The sequence below is a fragment of the Zerene cesonia genome, chromosome 15 (genome assembly GCF_012273895.1).
Source record: "Zerene cesonia ecotype Mississippi chromosome 15, Zerene_cesonia_1.1, whole genome shotgun sequence".
NCBI classification, from domain to species: domain Eukaryota; kingdom Metazoa; phylum Arthropoda; class Insecta; order Lepidoptera; family Pieridae; genus Zerene; species Zerene cesonia.
The window spans coordinates 8,743,183-8,760,281 of NC_052116.1; the positions used below are offsets into that span (position 1 = coordinate 8,743,183).

General features: G+C 33.8%; 1 protein-coding gene across 1 annotated transcript; it reads left to right on the forward strand.

The window, feature by feature from the left end:
- The first annotated feature begins 8,195 nt into the window (after positions 1–8,195).
- Positions 8,196–10,401, forward strand: LOC119832520. Its single transcript, XM_038356180.1, has 4 exons — positions 8,196–8,237; positions 8,366–8,444; positions 9,451–9,672; positions 10,298–10,401. Exons 1-4 carry the CDS (start codon positions 8,196–8,198, stop codon positions 10,399–10,401), a joined length of 447 nt encoding a protein of 148 aa, XP_038212108.1.
- The last annotated feature ends 6,698 nt before the right edge of the window (positions 10,402–17,099 follow it).

A 17,099-nucleotide genomic window follows, 5' to 3' on the forward strand; every position in this document is an offset into this window, starting at 1 on the left:
TTTAGTGACAAAGTCATCTTTTGTGCTGGTCTAATTGTAATATATTTTTAAGGTTTATTTGTATACTAGCACGATAAAGTGTTTAATAAATAGATAAACTAATAATTTAATTTCATAACCATACTAAAGATGTGGTGACGCCTTAAAGTCTGAAAGTTTCTTATTAAGCGCTAACTAGAAAATCAATTAACTCGCAAGTGAAACCAATTAAAGCTCACCGTCTAACTTTCAAACTTTAAACAACCTTTTAGGTCACAGTTTGCTGAAACACGGGGCTGGTTTTGCGTCTTGTGATTAGCTGTTTTTTTGCAATAATGAAGCACTATTGTTTTTTATTATAATATTTGTTAAAAACAATTATGTATATATGATTATATTTCCTTCTCACTCTTACTCTGTCACACACACTTACACAAATATATATAAAAATGAATCCCTATTTCCAGTTGTCACGCCATCACACGTAAACGGCTGAGCTGATATCAAAAATTATTTCACCATTAGATAGCTGCAATTTATGAGTGATATAGGCTATAATAAAGGCAATACTACGGGTGAAACCGGGGCGAATAGCTAGTAATATATAGATATTATGAGCACACAGCTAATGTATCTTAATTAATTAGTAGTATAATTTAATTTATATTCCGTATGTGACCGAATATGTCTTTATATTTAAAGTATTTAATTTTTTTGTGGAAACTTTGCTGATATGTGTATGGTATATGCCTATAATCTATAAGAATAATTGTATTGTTTGTTTCCCAAAGATAAATAAATAAATAAATAATTTCAGTATAAATAATCACATAGGAAAGTTTAAACAGCTTCTACTTATAAATGCTACTAAGTAGTGGCCATCTTGAATTCCCATACTACAGAAATATCTTATAACGTAAAATGGTTTAGATAGTTTAGAGTGACTTCACAATTTTTTCTCATCCACAAGCAAAATCTTATCATGTCTTAAAAATATGATAAGCATGTTTAAATCATTAATATTACTGGTAGTGATACATTAAATAATCCTAGTATTATAAAAAAGAAAGTGTATTTGTGTATCATTTTTTCACATCGTTTTATAATGTATTTTGTGTCTACAGGTACGCTAGAGTAATATAAATTGCTTTTTGTTCTTGAAAACATCTCTTTCCCATCGGAAGTTCTATTGTATACGTAATTCATTCACTCCGTAATTTATTCGGATATATGACAACTCGTGTTCGGATGTACGACAACTGTAAATTTTCTTTGCCCACACGAGCGAAGCCGCGGGTAGCAGCTATTATTCTGAATGATTCTGGTTATGGCAGCTGGCAAAATCAAACTGATTTTACGACGTAATTCTATTTCGGCCATTATTTCAACTGCTCAATGTAGAGCACGCTTCGGCACGAATTGGGCCAGTTCGCACCACGGTACCACACTCGAGTACAAATAGGTGCGATAAAAAAACCACTCCTGCTACTATAGACCTACTCTGCCTTTGTACAAAATTTTATCTTTGGTAAAGATAGAAACTTTTTAGATAATTTTTATCTCAGTTTATTAAATTAACGTAATTATAATTAGACTAGCTGCACCCGGCAAACGCTGTTCTGCCTTACTCTTATCATTTAAGATACCGGATAAGCACAAAAAATTTCATCAAAATCGGTCGAGCCGTTTCGGAGGAGTATGGCAACGAAAACTGTGACACGAGAATTTTATATATATAGATAATTAGATTTAGTTTTTTAGTTCGTACATTAAATTTTAGTTTCGTACATTAAATTTTCTCGTCTGTTTACTGTTTTTCCTTTTAACTATAAGGCCTTTTGATTTTAGGCCATTTAACTCCCAATTCCGATCCGTGAGTACTCATAATAACGCTCACTCGCAAGTGATGCATATGTTTTTAAATGGCAAAGTCCCACACGTTCAATAAGTCTGAATACTCACAAGCGCTTACCGCTGGTGACGCGGTTGTGAGTTCAGAAGTCGCGGTCGAAGTTATGTTGCCGAGTCACGGGTGTGCACACTGGGCACTTTGTGTTGAACTAATTTAGATTTGGATTTTTTTTTGCACTAACTCAAGTAGATAGATATAGTATAATACATATTTTTTTTTCGTTCGTCAGTCTTACTGACATGCATATACGTTAGTAAATAAACATGTTTTATGTTTAATTTTTAGTTTTATAGCATTGAAATGCTTTATAAATGAGAAATTTTGAAAGAATAGAAAAAATTTGATCACGAGGCAGGATTCGAACCTGCGTTTCTTGCCTAACCGTAGCAACGCCTAGCCTCTTCAAAAATTCTCATGTTTTATGTTATTAAGTTTTGGGGAAAAGTAAATAAAAAAAATATTTTTAAGTGGAACTTCTTTATGATACGTGTTGCGTCCGAACAATAATGTTGCTTTCGTTGGCGAAGGAAATTGTTTAGTGCTTAAACTCGTAAAACAAATAACGAATAGAAATCCTGATTTTATAAACAAGTATATGTAACGAATAATTATTCTTGCGCTTATGTTGATTAGGTATAATATTATGGGCATAGTTTCAAAAATAAATTTAATTAGTTAAGAAAATGTTCGTCCTGATACATACGAAAAAATATGCGTATGCCTTTTTTGGTACTTATTTATTTATTTATTACAGAAACAGTAGTACAAAAAACTACAGACCCTGACCTTCGAACTAGTGGTGAACTGTGTCTCGAAACTCATATATTGCTTTTGATGCTGCTATTTCCAGAAAAAGTTGAATATGATTATAAAAGAAAGTAAACCCATTATGTGATATGTAATTTTTCGTTGCAAAATTGTAGTCAATAATTTATCTATCATTTCTATTACTAAAATGTCCGTTATCAGCCCATGCATGTTCCCACTGTTGGGACACAGGCCTCCTATGAGGGTCCAGGCCATAATCCACCACGCTGGTCAAGTGCGGGTTGGCAGATGTCACATGTCGTCGAACTTTTGATTCTTAGACATGCCGGTTTCCTCACGATGTTTTCCTTCACCGTTAAGCAGTGGTGATGTTATCCACATGTGCAGATAAATTGAAAAATCAATTTATTATACTAAAATGTCCATTCGATTAAATATATTATGATCTCAATGTACCTCCACCCTAACATCAAGTCGGCCCTAACTAGTAGGGAGGTGACTCTCACTTTTGAAGGAGACTCTTGAACGGAAAAGCTTTTATTCGTGGAAGGGAAAGCTGGCGGTTTTTCACCAATGTAATGTACCAGAAAGTCAATCCTTTTCGTCAGTCATCCGAGACCTTTATAAAGGACTATGTAAAACTGACTCGCTCACATATTTTGTAATCCAATTTAATATAAAAATTCGTTCTGAGTATGGTGTATGTTTTCTTAGTAAATGTCTCTTGTATAGTTCAGTTTGACATATTTATTATGTGTGCAGCCTTCAGCATTTCAGTGAGCACTGACAATAATGCCTAAATTATGATTGTTATGAGAGTGAAATTCAATTTGTTTGCTGATGATGATAAACAGATCACATTTTGGCGATATTCTATTCTATTTCTGTTCATTAATAATTTATATATAATTAATAATTATATATCTGTTCATTAATTCACCAAATGTGTTTTTATTGTGACACAATAACTGAATTATTTAATCTCCGCTAAGGCACATGATTATATAGGCGCCATTAGTCAAATGGCATTTTCGAAGCGATTTATAAAGATTAACTTGTTCGTAGAGCAATCAATTTTATTATTGTTTCTGTTTTCCATAAAAAATGGTTTTTATGATTTATCATAATGCATTTAATATGTGCCTTTATGTTTAATTAAAGGTACATATAGACAACACTAATGTTTTTCCCACCAAGTTCCCGTTTGTTCATAAACATAATCATATCTTCGCTCTCGGGTCAGAGACTATCTTTCTACCAAATTTCATCCAAACCGGGTCAATGGTTTAGGCATCTTACTTTCGCAAACGCATTTTGCTCAAGGCTATAAATATAATATTGAAATGCATGTAAGGTGTCGTTGCAATCATCAATATTGTGATAGTTTAATATATTATATTATATTTATAGGCTGTATGAGTAAACAAAGTTAGGATATCCGTGCAATAAACCCACGGGTTTTATTGCACGGACGAATGCTAACCAGCTCCCGTGACCCCTTCACTAAAGCGGCTCCACGGAACACGGTGGGATTTTGGTCAATAGGAATCCAAAATAACCCACGGCTCCTCCCCTGGGCCCATGTACCATGCAAGATTTCCCACTCAAAAAAAAACACTACGTTTCATTTTTGCAAAATGATTACTTATTAAAAAAAATAACTAACTAACTAACTCCAAAAACTGTTGAATTAGTATCAATGAACCTCTCTTATTTTCCATCTACACCGTGCATTTCAACATTTCTAATCTCATTTCCATCAGCAATATGAATGCCTCTGAAAATCCGCATTACTCTGTGCCCAACAATGTCGCGAATACTACGACAGAGATATTTATCATGTCGCTATAATGTTCAGCATTAAGCATGAAGCAGTCATTGTAATTCGTACTTTGTGATATTCCTTGTTGTTGTTACAGAGAATATAGCTGAGTAAAAGTGTGTTTATACGTCTTTCTAGTTATTTTATTGATTCAATCGTAAGATGTTTAGTATATAGATAAGAATGTAAGCATAAATCAATCTGAATATTTGAATGTCAAAGACAAAAAATGTATGTAAATAATCTGTGTCCTACTAATATTCTAAATGCGAAAGTTTGTAAAGATGTGTGTGTGTTTGTTGCTCTTTCACGCAAAAACTACTAAACTGATTGCAATGAAATTTGAAACGTAGACAGCTGGATAACTGGAATAACATGTAGGCCACTTTTATCCCGATATTCCTACGGGTGTTCCTACTACGAACGATTCCCGATGTTCCTACTACGAACTTACGCGGGTGAAACCGCGGGGCGCAGCTAATTTATACTTTGTATTGTTATTTCTTGATAAAACTGATATTATAAATACGAAACTCTTATACTAGTATTTGTAGTAGGTGAAAACTATAGTAGTATAGTATATTATGTTGATATTACATATATTTATTTTTAGTTTCTACCTAAAAAGCTTTCCACCCGTGTGTTCGCTCGCTCTGTAACAAATTTCATCCAAATCGGTTCAGTGGTCGAAGAGAAACAGAAAGACAGATTCACTTTCCCATTTATAATATAGAACCATAAACCATGCACAGTTATTAGATAAAGATTCAATTAAGAAACCGATTTAACAAAACTGTTACAAAGACTAGCTAGCTACGTATATATAACCAACCTGATGCCTGTATCTCTTTCACCCTTCCCAGTCCCTTCTTATTCCTGTCGTCTGCTTTCCCTATCTTACCCTTTAAAGCTAGTAACGCGTGAGCGGTGGTGATCACATACTAGCAGATGAACTACCAGCTCAGTTGCCCGATGTACCATAAAGAATACATCCTAAGTTATTTTAAAACAATTCAACAGAAAATTACGCAAGCTAAGGTAAGGCAAGCATGTTATAACTGCCAGCATTTTTTCCATTTCAAATCCTATAAATATTACAAAACACATAAAGATACGGCTTTATAGATCTGTAAACGTTTATGACGCTGTTTTCTACCAAATGTATTTTTATTATAATTTTAGTCTCGTTTCCCGTGAGGAATATGTAATTAAAATATAGGTGGCAAATATTAAGTGTGGCATCGCTTGAATCGTTAATGTAACGTTGTTTGTTTGTGAACCGTATAAGAAAGAAAGAAAGAAAAGGCCTACCAGATCGACAGCTAATACGTTTAAAAAATTAAAACCCGACTATGTAAAACTAAACTGCCTCCAGAGAGCACCATATTCTATTAAGTGTGACGTCACATAGCCTGTAACCAGCGAACAATCAAGACGCTTCTAATGATACATCATTTGTTGCTTTTTGATTAGTAGTTTACAAGCTATGAACGAACAGATGAACATGCGCACAAGCAAACAAACGTACCGGTCAAAATCACAACCCTTCTTTTTCCGTAGTCGGGTGAAAACTATCACTTAGGTAAATAGCAAAGATTGGATATTATATATAACAGACGCAGTAATTTTGTTTAAGGTTTAGGTTAAGGTTTACTGATAGATTATTATAATACACTAGCTGCACGCCCCGGCTCCGCCCGGGTTGTCATTTATCCTAATTAAAATTATTTAAACTATCCTATCTCTCAATTTGGATCGAACTGCACATGGTGTGCGAATTTTATTATAATCGGGTAAATGGTTTAGGAGTCCATTGAGGACAAACATTGTGACACGAGATTTATATATATTAAGATTAGCTATGTCCCTCGATTTACCTACATCGTACAGGATGTTATATAACCTTCCTCCATAGATGCACTATCAAACTGAAAGAATGTTTCAAATCGGTCTAGTAGTTTCTAAGATTAGATTCAATCTAACGAAAATAGCCCCTCAGCTAAATATTTTTAGTATATTACAAGTATCTCTTTTTAGTGTTTGAAGCAAAAATGATTTTCACGTTCTTCTTCGAAGTCAATGATATATATCATCGTTGTTTATCTCAATCTAAACAATAATACATACATTCCTGTGGTTAACGCGTGAGCGAAGAATCGAGGGGTCCTGGGTTCGATTCCCGGTGGGAAAGCACTAAAAATGTCTCAGTCTGTCAAAAGAAATCATATCTACATGTTCATAAAGAAAATTGATCAGTGAAACAGATATCATCTGGCCCAAACTCCACTTGGGACATGGGACTTCGCTTTTATCATGTACAGCTAAGATTGCCCGACTAATACATGATCGTTTGAACCACAATGAATCACCGCTAAAACAAATGTCACAAGCGAAGTATAAATATTTAATTTAACAAACGTTACGTTAGCCGACCGTCGATTGAACCTCTAGGAGTTAGAAATGCACTTCGTACGCGTCGTGACGTTCATATTATTTTTTGTGATATTGAATGCAGTGGAGAGTGACATGCATGAATTGATTTCAAATATACCATACGATGTTGGGGTATGTAATAGCTGTTATATGTATGGTAAGGAAACGATTATAATGCTATCGTGGTGATACATGAGAAGTTACCTTTTGGTGCAAATAAAGAATTTTGAATTATGAATTATAAACTACTAGCTGCGCCCCGCGGTTTCAACCGCGTAAGTCCGTATCCCGTAGGAATATCGGGATAAAAAGTTGTCTATATATTATTTTAGTTGTACAGCTGTTTACGTAGCAAATTTCAGTGCAATCGGTTCAGTAGTTTTTGCGTGAAAGAGCAACAAACACACAGCCTTACAAACTTTCGCATTTATATTAGTAGGATTAATAGGATAGGATGAATATTACAATATTATATAAGCTATGAATAGTTGATGAAAGTGTGAAAATCTGCCTAGATTATATTCATTTTATTACAAAATTTATTATATAAATTGATGACTGTGATAAACTAATATAGAGCAACGTTTCATTAAATGTTTACTTTACAAATAACATAACTCAGTTTACTATTGAACTGTTACCTCAGCGTTGATAGCATTGTTCATAAATATGAATAGTTTATTATGTGGTTCCTAAAATAAACATTTGAGAACTTCCCGGTTTGGTTCTCATCGAAACAAACTGAAAAATATCGGTCCATCAAGTCACAGGAGGCTGCCATGTACCTCTAAATAAAGTAGATGTTACAATTAGAATTTTTTACTTCGTACCCATGCTACGGTTTGGCAAAGACGCAGGTTCGAATCCCGCCTGATGATTAAATTATTTCTATTCTTTCAAAAATTCTCATATATAAAGCACTAGCTGTGCCCCGCGGTTTCACCCGCGTAAGTCCGTATCCCGTAGGAATATCGAGATAAAAAGTTGCCTACATGTTATTTTAGTTATCCAGCTATCTACGTACCAAATTTCAATGCAATCGGTTCAGAAGTTTTTGCGTGAAAGAGCAACAAACACACACACATCGGTACAAACTTTCATATTTATAATATTAGTAGGATTTCAATGATATAATACAAAAAATTAAATTCATACCCATGGTTATTAATTATTATACGTAAGATTGTGACAAGCTGTACCTGTATTTTTTATGTTATAGTTGGTAAAAGCGGGTAGCTTATAGGCACAAATTGCCCACTTTTTTGGAGAGGAATAAACGAAATGACTGGAAAAAGTATAGAAGAATATGGCTTGGGCCTCCGGGTCTCCACCTAATCGTACGAAAGATGACATGATATACAATTATTTCACGCCGATCTTCTACCTTCCCCGGTGCGAGCTGGTCACTTAATTAGTAGAGTAAGTATTAAAAAGGGGTGTATTTTTTGCAGAATTCTGTAAACAACGCTTGGAATAACATAGTGAAGGCGATAAAACGACCCGTGAAAATAAGAAGATTGGGGCGAACTGGTGAGTCTTAAATTAATTCTCGATAGTAACGTTTTTATGCCAGAAGCGAGAAACTGAGCTGATGGTTCCTGATGCTAAACGATCTCCATCGTCCATGAACACCCTACCCTTTAAAAGCGGGCAGCGCATGCGCAGAAGTACCACCGTTTTGCTACGGTTTGGCAAAAAACGCGAGTTCGTATCCCGCCTCGTGATCAAATTTTTTCGATTCTTTCAAAATTTCTCAAGATTTCAATAATTTCATAAACTATATATATGAACTGTATATATGATTTAGTATTTATGTAACCTTATATTTAAAAATACATTGCCCCATTTTCTAATTCAACACTGAAAATTAATCTAAATATGAAAATAAACGTATTATTCCCAAATATAACGAAACATCCGAAATCAAAGCACACGTCAGATGCTTACACTCGGACTGAGAAAATACGTTCTAATTAAAATTCGTCTCTTACGAAAATATTGCTCCGGACCGTAGGTACCACATAATGTTTTTACAGTTGTATTAATTTAATATAGACACTCTAATTAATTAAACTGTATCTATGATACAATTCTTTTGTATAAGTACAATCATAGCTTTCTTTTCATCTATTGTTATAATTATTCTTCATTCATAATGTATAATGTATAATTATACTAGCTGCGCCCCGCGTTTTCACCTGCGTAAGTCTGTATGAATATCGGGATAAAAAGTTGCCTGTGTGTTATACCAAATCAAAATATGGATAAAGATATTGAGGCCTGACCTCTACTATAGCCCCTACCCTGATTATGAAAAAAAATATTTTGATGATATATTATTTTTATGTGGTTAGGATTACGTACTAAAGTGAAAAAAGGTGACTTTATTACTCAGAACGTTGCCACTCTGACGATATTACTTGATACAACGCAACACAGCGTCATAGTGCAGCGTCAGGATAGCGCTCTGATGCGCTAAGTATGCGTTCCGTTCAACAAAGCCATTTATAATAATATCCGCTATGCTTCTTTCCAGGCAGAACCAAATCTCCAAGGACAACAGTCTCGACTACGCCAACCCGCTACCTTATAAAACTGACGCGCATCCACCAACACCACGATACATGGACGACACCTTCGACCACCACCAAGACCCTCACGAAGCTGGTGATCCCAGTACTGATGCAGCCGAACTGGAGGATCATGTTTGACTGGCGGAATGGCAAGGATGTGATAAACAAGCCTGAAAAGACAAAAGGTCAGAATTTTTATTAATATTTGCTAATTGTCTACTGATTGAATCAGAATCAAGTATTATTGTTGGGTCTAGCCGTTTCACTCACGTTGTACATGTTGTTATATAACCTACGGCCTTCCACAATTCAACACATAAATATTATTTTTCAATTCGATCTACGCGTTCCTGGGATAAGCGGGAACAAACAAACTCTTAAACTTTAGATAAATTACGTATAAATAACGCAAAATAATTCAATGCCGCAACCAATTATATATACATAAATTAACTGATAGATAAAAATTACATTTTCTAACAACCTTTGTTTTAAAACTAAGCACTTTTAATAAAAGATAAAAGATTTCCTTATATTTAATATCTGGGCGTTCTCCCTCGTTAACATTGTACTTTATAAGATTCAGGAAAACATAAAACAGACTTTGTATTATTAAGATAAGTTGTATTCCCGTTTATTGCAGCTATTTTAACGTTTACTACTAAATAACTGTTCAACAAAATATATGCATTTTTGTAATGGCTTTCAATCTTAAAGAAATAAATACGACTTAATCTATACCCTTATTCAGCCTATCTCTTTAATTCTCACAAAACAAATTTGTTATTAAATACCGAATAATATTTTCAGATACGATGAAATCTGAGCGATATACATTGTCTGAATTCAATAGCAACATCAACAAGGTGTCTGAAGACGACAGCCAGCATTATGGGAACCTATTCTTTGTTTAATTTACTTTAAACACCAATGGTAAGAGATTTATAAATAAAACGTATTCTAGTATTTTCTTGTGTTTGATTTTACGCGAGTATTATATATATACATTTAGAAATTAAAAACTTTTTAAAGGTACGGATCTCAGAGTCTCCCCGTGACCACGCTCGCTGTGAAGTCTTCGAAACGTCGGGTTAATAATATAATGAATAAATCGCGTTTAAAATCCGTTAAAAAGTTTTCAAAACGTATTCTGTTAATATTTGTATGATTTTCGCTTCCGAAGTTCGGAAAGTGATGAATTTTTGTTTAACTAGACCCTCGTCCCGGCTCCGTTTGGATATCATTATTCATGTTTTATCCCGAGCGAGCATTTAATCGGGATAAAAGCCTATACCCTATCACCCAAGTCAGCTCATATCCCGTCTGTATACCAAATTTCATCAAAATCCGTTCAGTAGTTTCAGCGTGATTGACAGACAAATATCCAAACAAATAAACTTTCACGTTTTTTATATTAGTGAGATATTTTTTATAATTCATATTTCTGTTTTGATTCGAATATATAAACCAAGATTGAGGTGAATAGGTCTTTTTTTAGTGAAACACAATTTGAAGGAGGTTAAATAAGGAATGATATAGCAAACGTATGTAATACGTAAAGCTAATGAATGAAGCCGCTGGTAGAATGAAGCTAAAAATAGTTAGATCTGAACTAAATATACTTCTCCAGTATATACTAAAAGGAATTTTAAAGATTCATTCAAATAAGACTCTAATTTAGAGTACATAACGTATTTTCTACACAGGAAAGCTAAAGACGTGCAGTTTTTAAGCTGGTTGAAATGGTTGAAAGTAAAATAGGTCTTTGAATGTTCTTTCATTCATGAATGCTATTCAAATTGTAATAAATAGATATGCTATTATATTATCAAAGTCTAATGACAGAGTTAAAATAAATGTCCTATCGTATTTATTACAAGTATACAAAACTATGCATCCTAAATTGAGTACTATAATGTACTTACAGTATAAGATAACGTCCTACTTATCCTACTAATCCTACTAACATTATAAATGCGAAAGTTTGTAAGGATGTGTGTGTGTTTGTTGCTCTTTCAAAAACTACTCAACCGATTGCAATGAAATTTGGTACGTAGACAGCTGGACAACTGGAATAACATATAGGCAACTTTTTATCGCGCTATTCCTACGGGATACTGACTTACGCGGGTGAAACCGCGGGGCACAGCTAGTATATTATAGACGTGTATTAGTCCTAAATTGCTTGAAAATGTCTCTTTATGCCATGTAATAGTCTAGTGCATTTAAAAAGCAATTATGAATAAGGAGACATTTAATAATAATAAGCAATTAATTATTGGAATGTTTATTTGGAATGAATATATTCTATCCCCATGTGTTTACGTTAAAAAAAAATGCTTAAAATTGTTTCGAATAAATGAGCAGAATTAAATCATAACTTACGACAACTACTTAAATTATTTGTATTTTATTATTGTAGTGTGTAAAATTGAACAAATGTTAATAGTCTGTCAGATTATAAATATTCTGCATTAATATAAAACTGATCTTTTTTATCTTGTCTATTGTTTGTAGGAATATCTAGTGATTTAAATTGTTGTTAGAAAATGTTTGGGAGCGAGCGGAATCCCTCCTTCGTGCAAATGCTACCATTTGTGTAAACGGCATTTCAAGAAATACGAGGCTTAGTGTAACTGTAGCTTGGATAATGAATTCAAATTCAAATTCAAATTTTATTCCGGATAAAACGTGGTTTAAATAACGATTTTTAAGTTTTGTTATTTTTAATAGAGTATACTACTATACTATACTATACTAGTATCGCTTGCTGGTCAAGTATTTGACTTAAGGCTGTATGTAAGATTTTATGTGTGTCCACATTTTTTAGCACCGATTGTATGTGCAGTTCTGTGGAGGAAAGATTATGGAATTTAAAGGTGAAAAAGCAAAAAAAAAAAAGTAAAGTGAAAAAAAGGAAAGTAGAAATTCACTTAAATACACATATAGATAGTAAATCTTTGTTACAAAAAAGATCACCGTTCCGTCTCCCTCCCTCCCTCAGGAATGTTCCTGGGGGAGACTCCATTCCAAATTCAAAAATGGAAACAAGTGACAACCAGACCCGTCAAACACAATAAGAATCATGTCAATCTGTCAAAACATACTAAGTTATGTAGCAATAAAACATAAAATACAGTTGAATATAGAACCTCCTTCGTTTATAGAGAGGTCGATTGATAAAATATAACATTACATACGTTTAATACATTCTATAAGAGACATTATTACTTCAAACAACATAGCAAATGTCCGTATGCCACAACATTTGATTAGGGTATGAAATTTGACACGCGTCCACCTGGTTGCGACCCATCAAGGAATCTGTCCACCCGGCGAATAGGAAACTTGTATATTTCCAATGAGGTTGAAATGTTTTTAAACAGTTTTTATATATTAGGTACGAGCTTTTGTCCGCAGATTCGCACGCGTTAAATTCGTAGTAGTATGTAACTATACACATAAACCTTCCTCTTGAATCAATCTATCTATTAAAGGAAACCCCATCAAAACCTGTTGGGCAGTTTTAAAAATCAAACCATACATACATACATTGAGACAGACGCGGGCGACTTTGCTTTATACTATATGGTAACAATAGAATCAACTGTAATGCAACAATAGATATTTTTATCAAGAAACTAAACAGTCTTCAAATATTCAGAACATAGCCAAATTTAAACTGAACTACACCGGAGGCAACAGCTTTCAAATAAAAAAAGAACCACCACAAACGGTTCACCCAGTAAAAAGTTTCTTGATAACAAACACAGGAAGAAAATACAGTGAATTTAGAATGTTCACATTTTTTTAAGGCTAATAAAATATTTAGTCTTTTCTCTTAACGATGAACTACCTCTCTACCTGCTAGTCAGGTTTATGGGTGAAAACTTTACCCCTAATTTCACCACTTTATCACAAATTATCACTCATAATTTGTTGAAAACTATTTTAAAAACCGCCCAAGCCGTAAACGTGATATCGCATTATTCAAATTATTCATTCAATCTCTTACACTGGTATTCTTAGTGGATTTGCACTGAAATGTCTATAAAGTGCCCGAGATTCAGGATCACTGGTATGAATGAATGAATATAAAGGAGGCTAAAGACCCGACACTCGGTTATAATACGTATTTCGATTTGCTCTGTGGTTGGATTTTAAGCTGCACGTACTAGAGAAGTATTTAGTGGAAATAAATGGATATTTTAATGAACTATTTGTGCTATTAAATAAAAATATGGATTTGAAAAGTGAAATTTGTAACGGATATATAAAGAAATGGATACTTTAATCTTATATACTTATTTGTTTTACCGAATAAAAATCTAGAATTCCAAAAGCGACGCTTATAACGTATAGAACAGATAAATACAATTTATTTCGTACAGCGTGACTTATAGTGAAATATTTTTTTAGTATACCAATAGTAATAAACAAACAGAATAATATACTATTTAATTGTATATTGTATGTAAACAGTGGTTTACATGATCTGGGGTCATCAGATACAAAAATAAATGATTTACTTAAAATCCTTATTGGTTATAGAAACAAGTCACAAAACAACGCAAAAAATTGTACTAGCATGGGTTTGTTAAAATTTTATAGATTTCTGATGGTGATTTCTCTTGTCTCTTTCTCAAATCCATATAATTATGATTTCAATATACTGTAAAATTAGCATATCATTCATATTCGGTTTATTTCTTCGTCAGTGGATCATACAGTTTGGCAGTATAAAACATCCAAGCCCACGCAGTAAAATCAATTACGCATAATTGTATGCAAAAACTTGTTCAATGAATAGGCATCATCACCGCAATGCCTCAAAGGCCTTTGAGAATTTTGCCGTTACTCACAAACAAAGCAATATTGATCCTTTGTATTTGGTTAAATACGAATACACTAGGGTTACCGAATCTTTTAAAATGTAAGCCAATTGCTGTAAAGACAATGATTTAATTGCTACTGGCATGGCTGTAATGGTGAAAAGTAAGTTATCATTATCAATCAATCAATCAAAAACTCTTTATTGCACCTTTAAAAGAAGAGTACAAACAGGAAATAAATGAAATTATCATCATTATCATATATGTTCCCACTGCAAGGTCAGCCCAAGGGTTCTGGTGATAATCCAATAGACTTGCCTAGTGTGGGTTGGCAGGTATGTACATGTCGGAACTTTTTAATTGTTAAACTTGCCATAATTTTCAGAGGTGACATTTGTAGAGGACGCTCCTGCAAATGGATTGCCCACTTATAAGAGAAGATGGACCATGGAAAGGGTTGATGAGGGGAATTAAAGATGGGACTTGGAAGGGTAAGGAAAAGGATACGGGCATGTGACTCTCGTACGAAACACATTAGCATGCTGCTATTTCACGCCGATCGTCTGTGGAGTCGTGGTAGCTTCCCCGATGCTGACACAATTCGTGCCGAAGCGTGCTCGACTAACAAAATTACCTTCCAGAATGCGGTTTTGTATTATTGACCTTTTAATCACAATTTCATGGCAGTTACATGCACGTATTTACTTTTTTTACGTGATTCATATTTTGACAGCTCAGGCTTGTACTGAATTCGCATTTCAACTATTTTGTAGGATCAGCAAATAACTCTAATTACGTGCTTGCTATTATTTAAGATTAAGGCTTTGAAATAACTCCCAGACAAGTAACATAAAACATATATAGAAGGTGTGACCGACAATTGATTGTGTAGATGTTTAGATTTATTCAAATGTGTTATATCACCTTTACTGCACACTAAAACCTAAAAAGGAATGATAACGTTTTGTGCGCATAAATGTTAGGTCCAGTACGAAGGGGTGGTAGCCAGGTGTACGTCTAGATGTTCTATTTTGAAATGGGGAAGATGGTACGAGATTGTGCAGTTCTGCCGCACATTCACCGTATTTGCTAATACTTCTGAATATCAGCGTATGAAAGGATCAAATTTCGCAAACTGTCACCGAAATAGATAATTACCAGTAAGACTTCCCCAGCTATATTATAACATAAATTCAAAATGATGTGTTAGCAAAAGTTTTTCAGTCTGATGGGCATTTTCTGTTGACATATAATGATCAATATCTAGAATATTTTATGTTGAAATCAACTGCGGTAATTTGTGAAGAAAAGTATTATATATATAACTGAAATCTAATTTATTAAAAATCTAAATTTTGTTTAAGTTCACGCGAAGTCGCTGTCATCAGCTAGTAACCAATAAATAAAAATTCATATGAAAAACCCTCAAATCCTTTCCGTTCAATCCAGATTTAACCAGCAACCCTGTACGCAAACCTACAAACAACCGAATCTACTATTTGTTCGAATCGAGTTAACGGTAAATTCAACAGTTTGGTATTAAGGGCTTGACCGAACACAATCCGGTATTATTTTTCGGAGCATTTATTCGCTTCTCGGAATTTTACCTTCTGTTTGTAATAGTGTTTTTGTTAAATGTTCATGTCTAGAAATATTGTTCCTTGCATTTCATGATTTTGGAGTTTTTTTTTTATGTCACAGCGGGCAACTGAGCTGGTGGTTCGCCTGATGGTAAATGAACACCACCACCCATGAACATTCTCAGACCTCTGAGAATGCGCTGCCCGTTTTTAAGGAATAAGGAGGAAAGGATTGACGAATGGAAAAAAAGGAATGGAATGGGAAGGGCTAGGAGAAGGAAATAGGCCAGGAGTCGAACTAGAACAAATTATAATGGGACCACATGGCAGGTAGCAACTTTAAAAAAAAAAAAGGATTATAAAGAATCGGTTCACGCAGTAAAGAGTTGCGAGGTAAGAAACACATAAAAGACAATTGACATCCTCCTTTTTTGAAGTCAGTTGAAACTAGATTTGTTTTATATCATCTTTTTATTTTACGTTAATCAATTTTGTTTCCGTATCTATCAAAGAAGGAAAGAAACATTCGAGAAAAATAATTTGGATTCTAAATCCTTCCTTTTAAAACTTGCAATACGCATATACAGAGAAAACTTGTAACAAAAAGGTCTCTTTTGGGATGAAACGGGATCAATCAGATATATTTTTGGGTCAATGAAGATATATATTTGGTTATCTAGGATCAAAAGAGGGCGCAAGCAGAAATTCCACATGTCAATAATAGTAAAGTTTTATTTATGATATTTCGACGAAAGATCTAACATACAAAGAAATTATGTTTCGGTGACACTGATTTTCTGTGAGTCTATGAAATGTTATTTACATATAACAGAACTACTTGAATGAATTTTATGAAAAAGCAGAGATTTTAGCATTTAAAATTTCACGCAGCACAAGGGTGCTTTACACATTGGTATAAACTATATATCCTTTTATAAATAACAGTACCTGGATGACCGAGCTTTGCTCGGTATTTTTTTTTGTTTTAACTTTAATTATTCACCAAAAAATAGAATTATTATTCGCCAATAGATGTCAGGAAGAGTCATAATAAATTGGGACTACTCAAACGCCTCCTATTTGTTAAAAAAGTAAGTTTAAGTCGATAAAACACGACTATGACATTTTCTAAAAAAGATTCCTAGCTAGATCGATTTATCGCCCCCGAAACCCCCTATATACTAAATTTCATGAAAATCG

Bases quoted from the DNA above. Each gene is read 5' to 3' on its own strand.
- LOC119832520 (XM_038356180.1), top strand. From the start codon at position 8,196: ATGACTGGAAAAAGTATAGAAGAATATGGCTTGGGCCTCCGG. The intron at 8,445-9,450 runs GTGAGTCTTAAA...GCTTCTTTCCAG, and splicing joins AAGAAGATTGGGGCGAACTG to GCAGAACCAAATCTCCAAGG. The intron at 9,673-10,297 runs GTCAGAATTTTT...TAATATTTTCAG, and splicing joins CAAGCCTGAAAAGACAAAAG to ATACGATGAAATCTGAGCGA.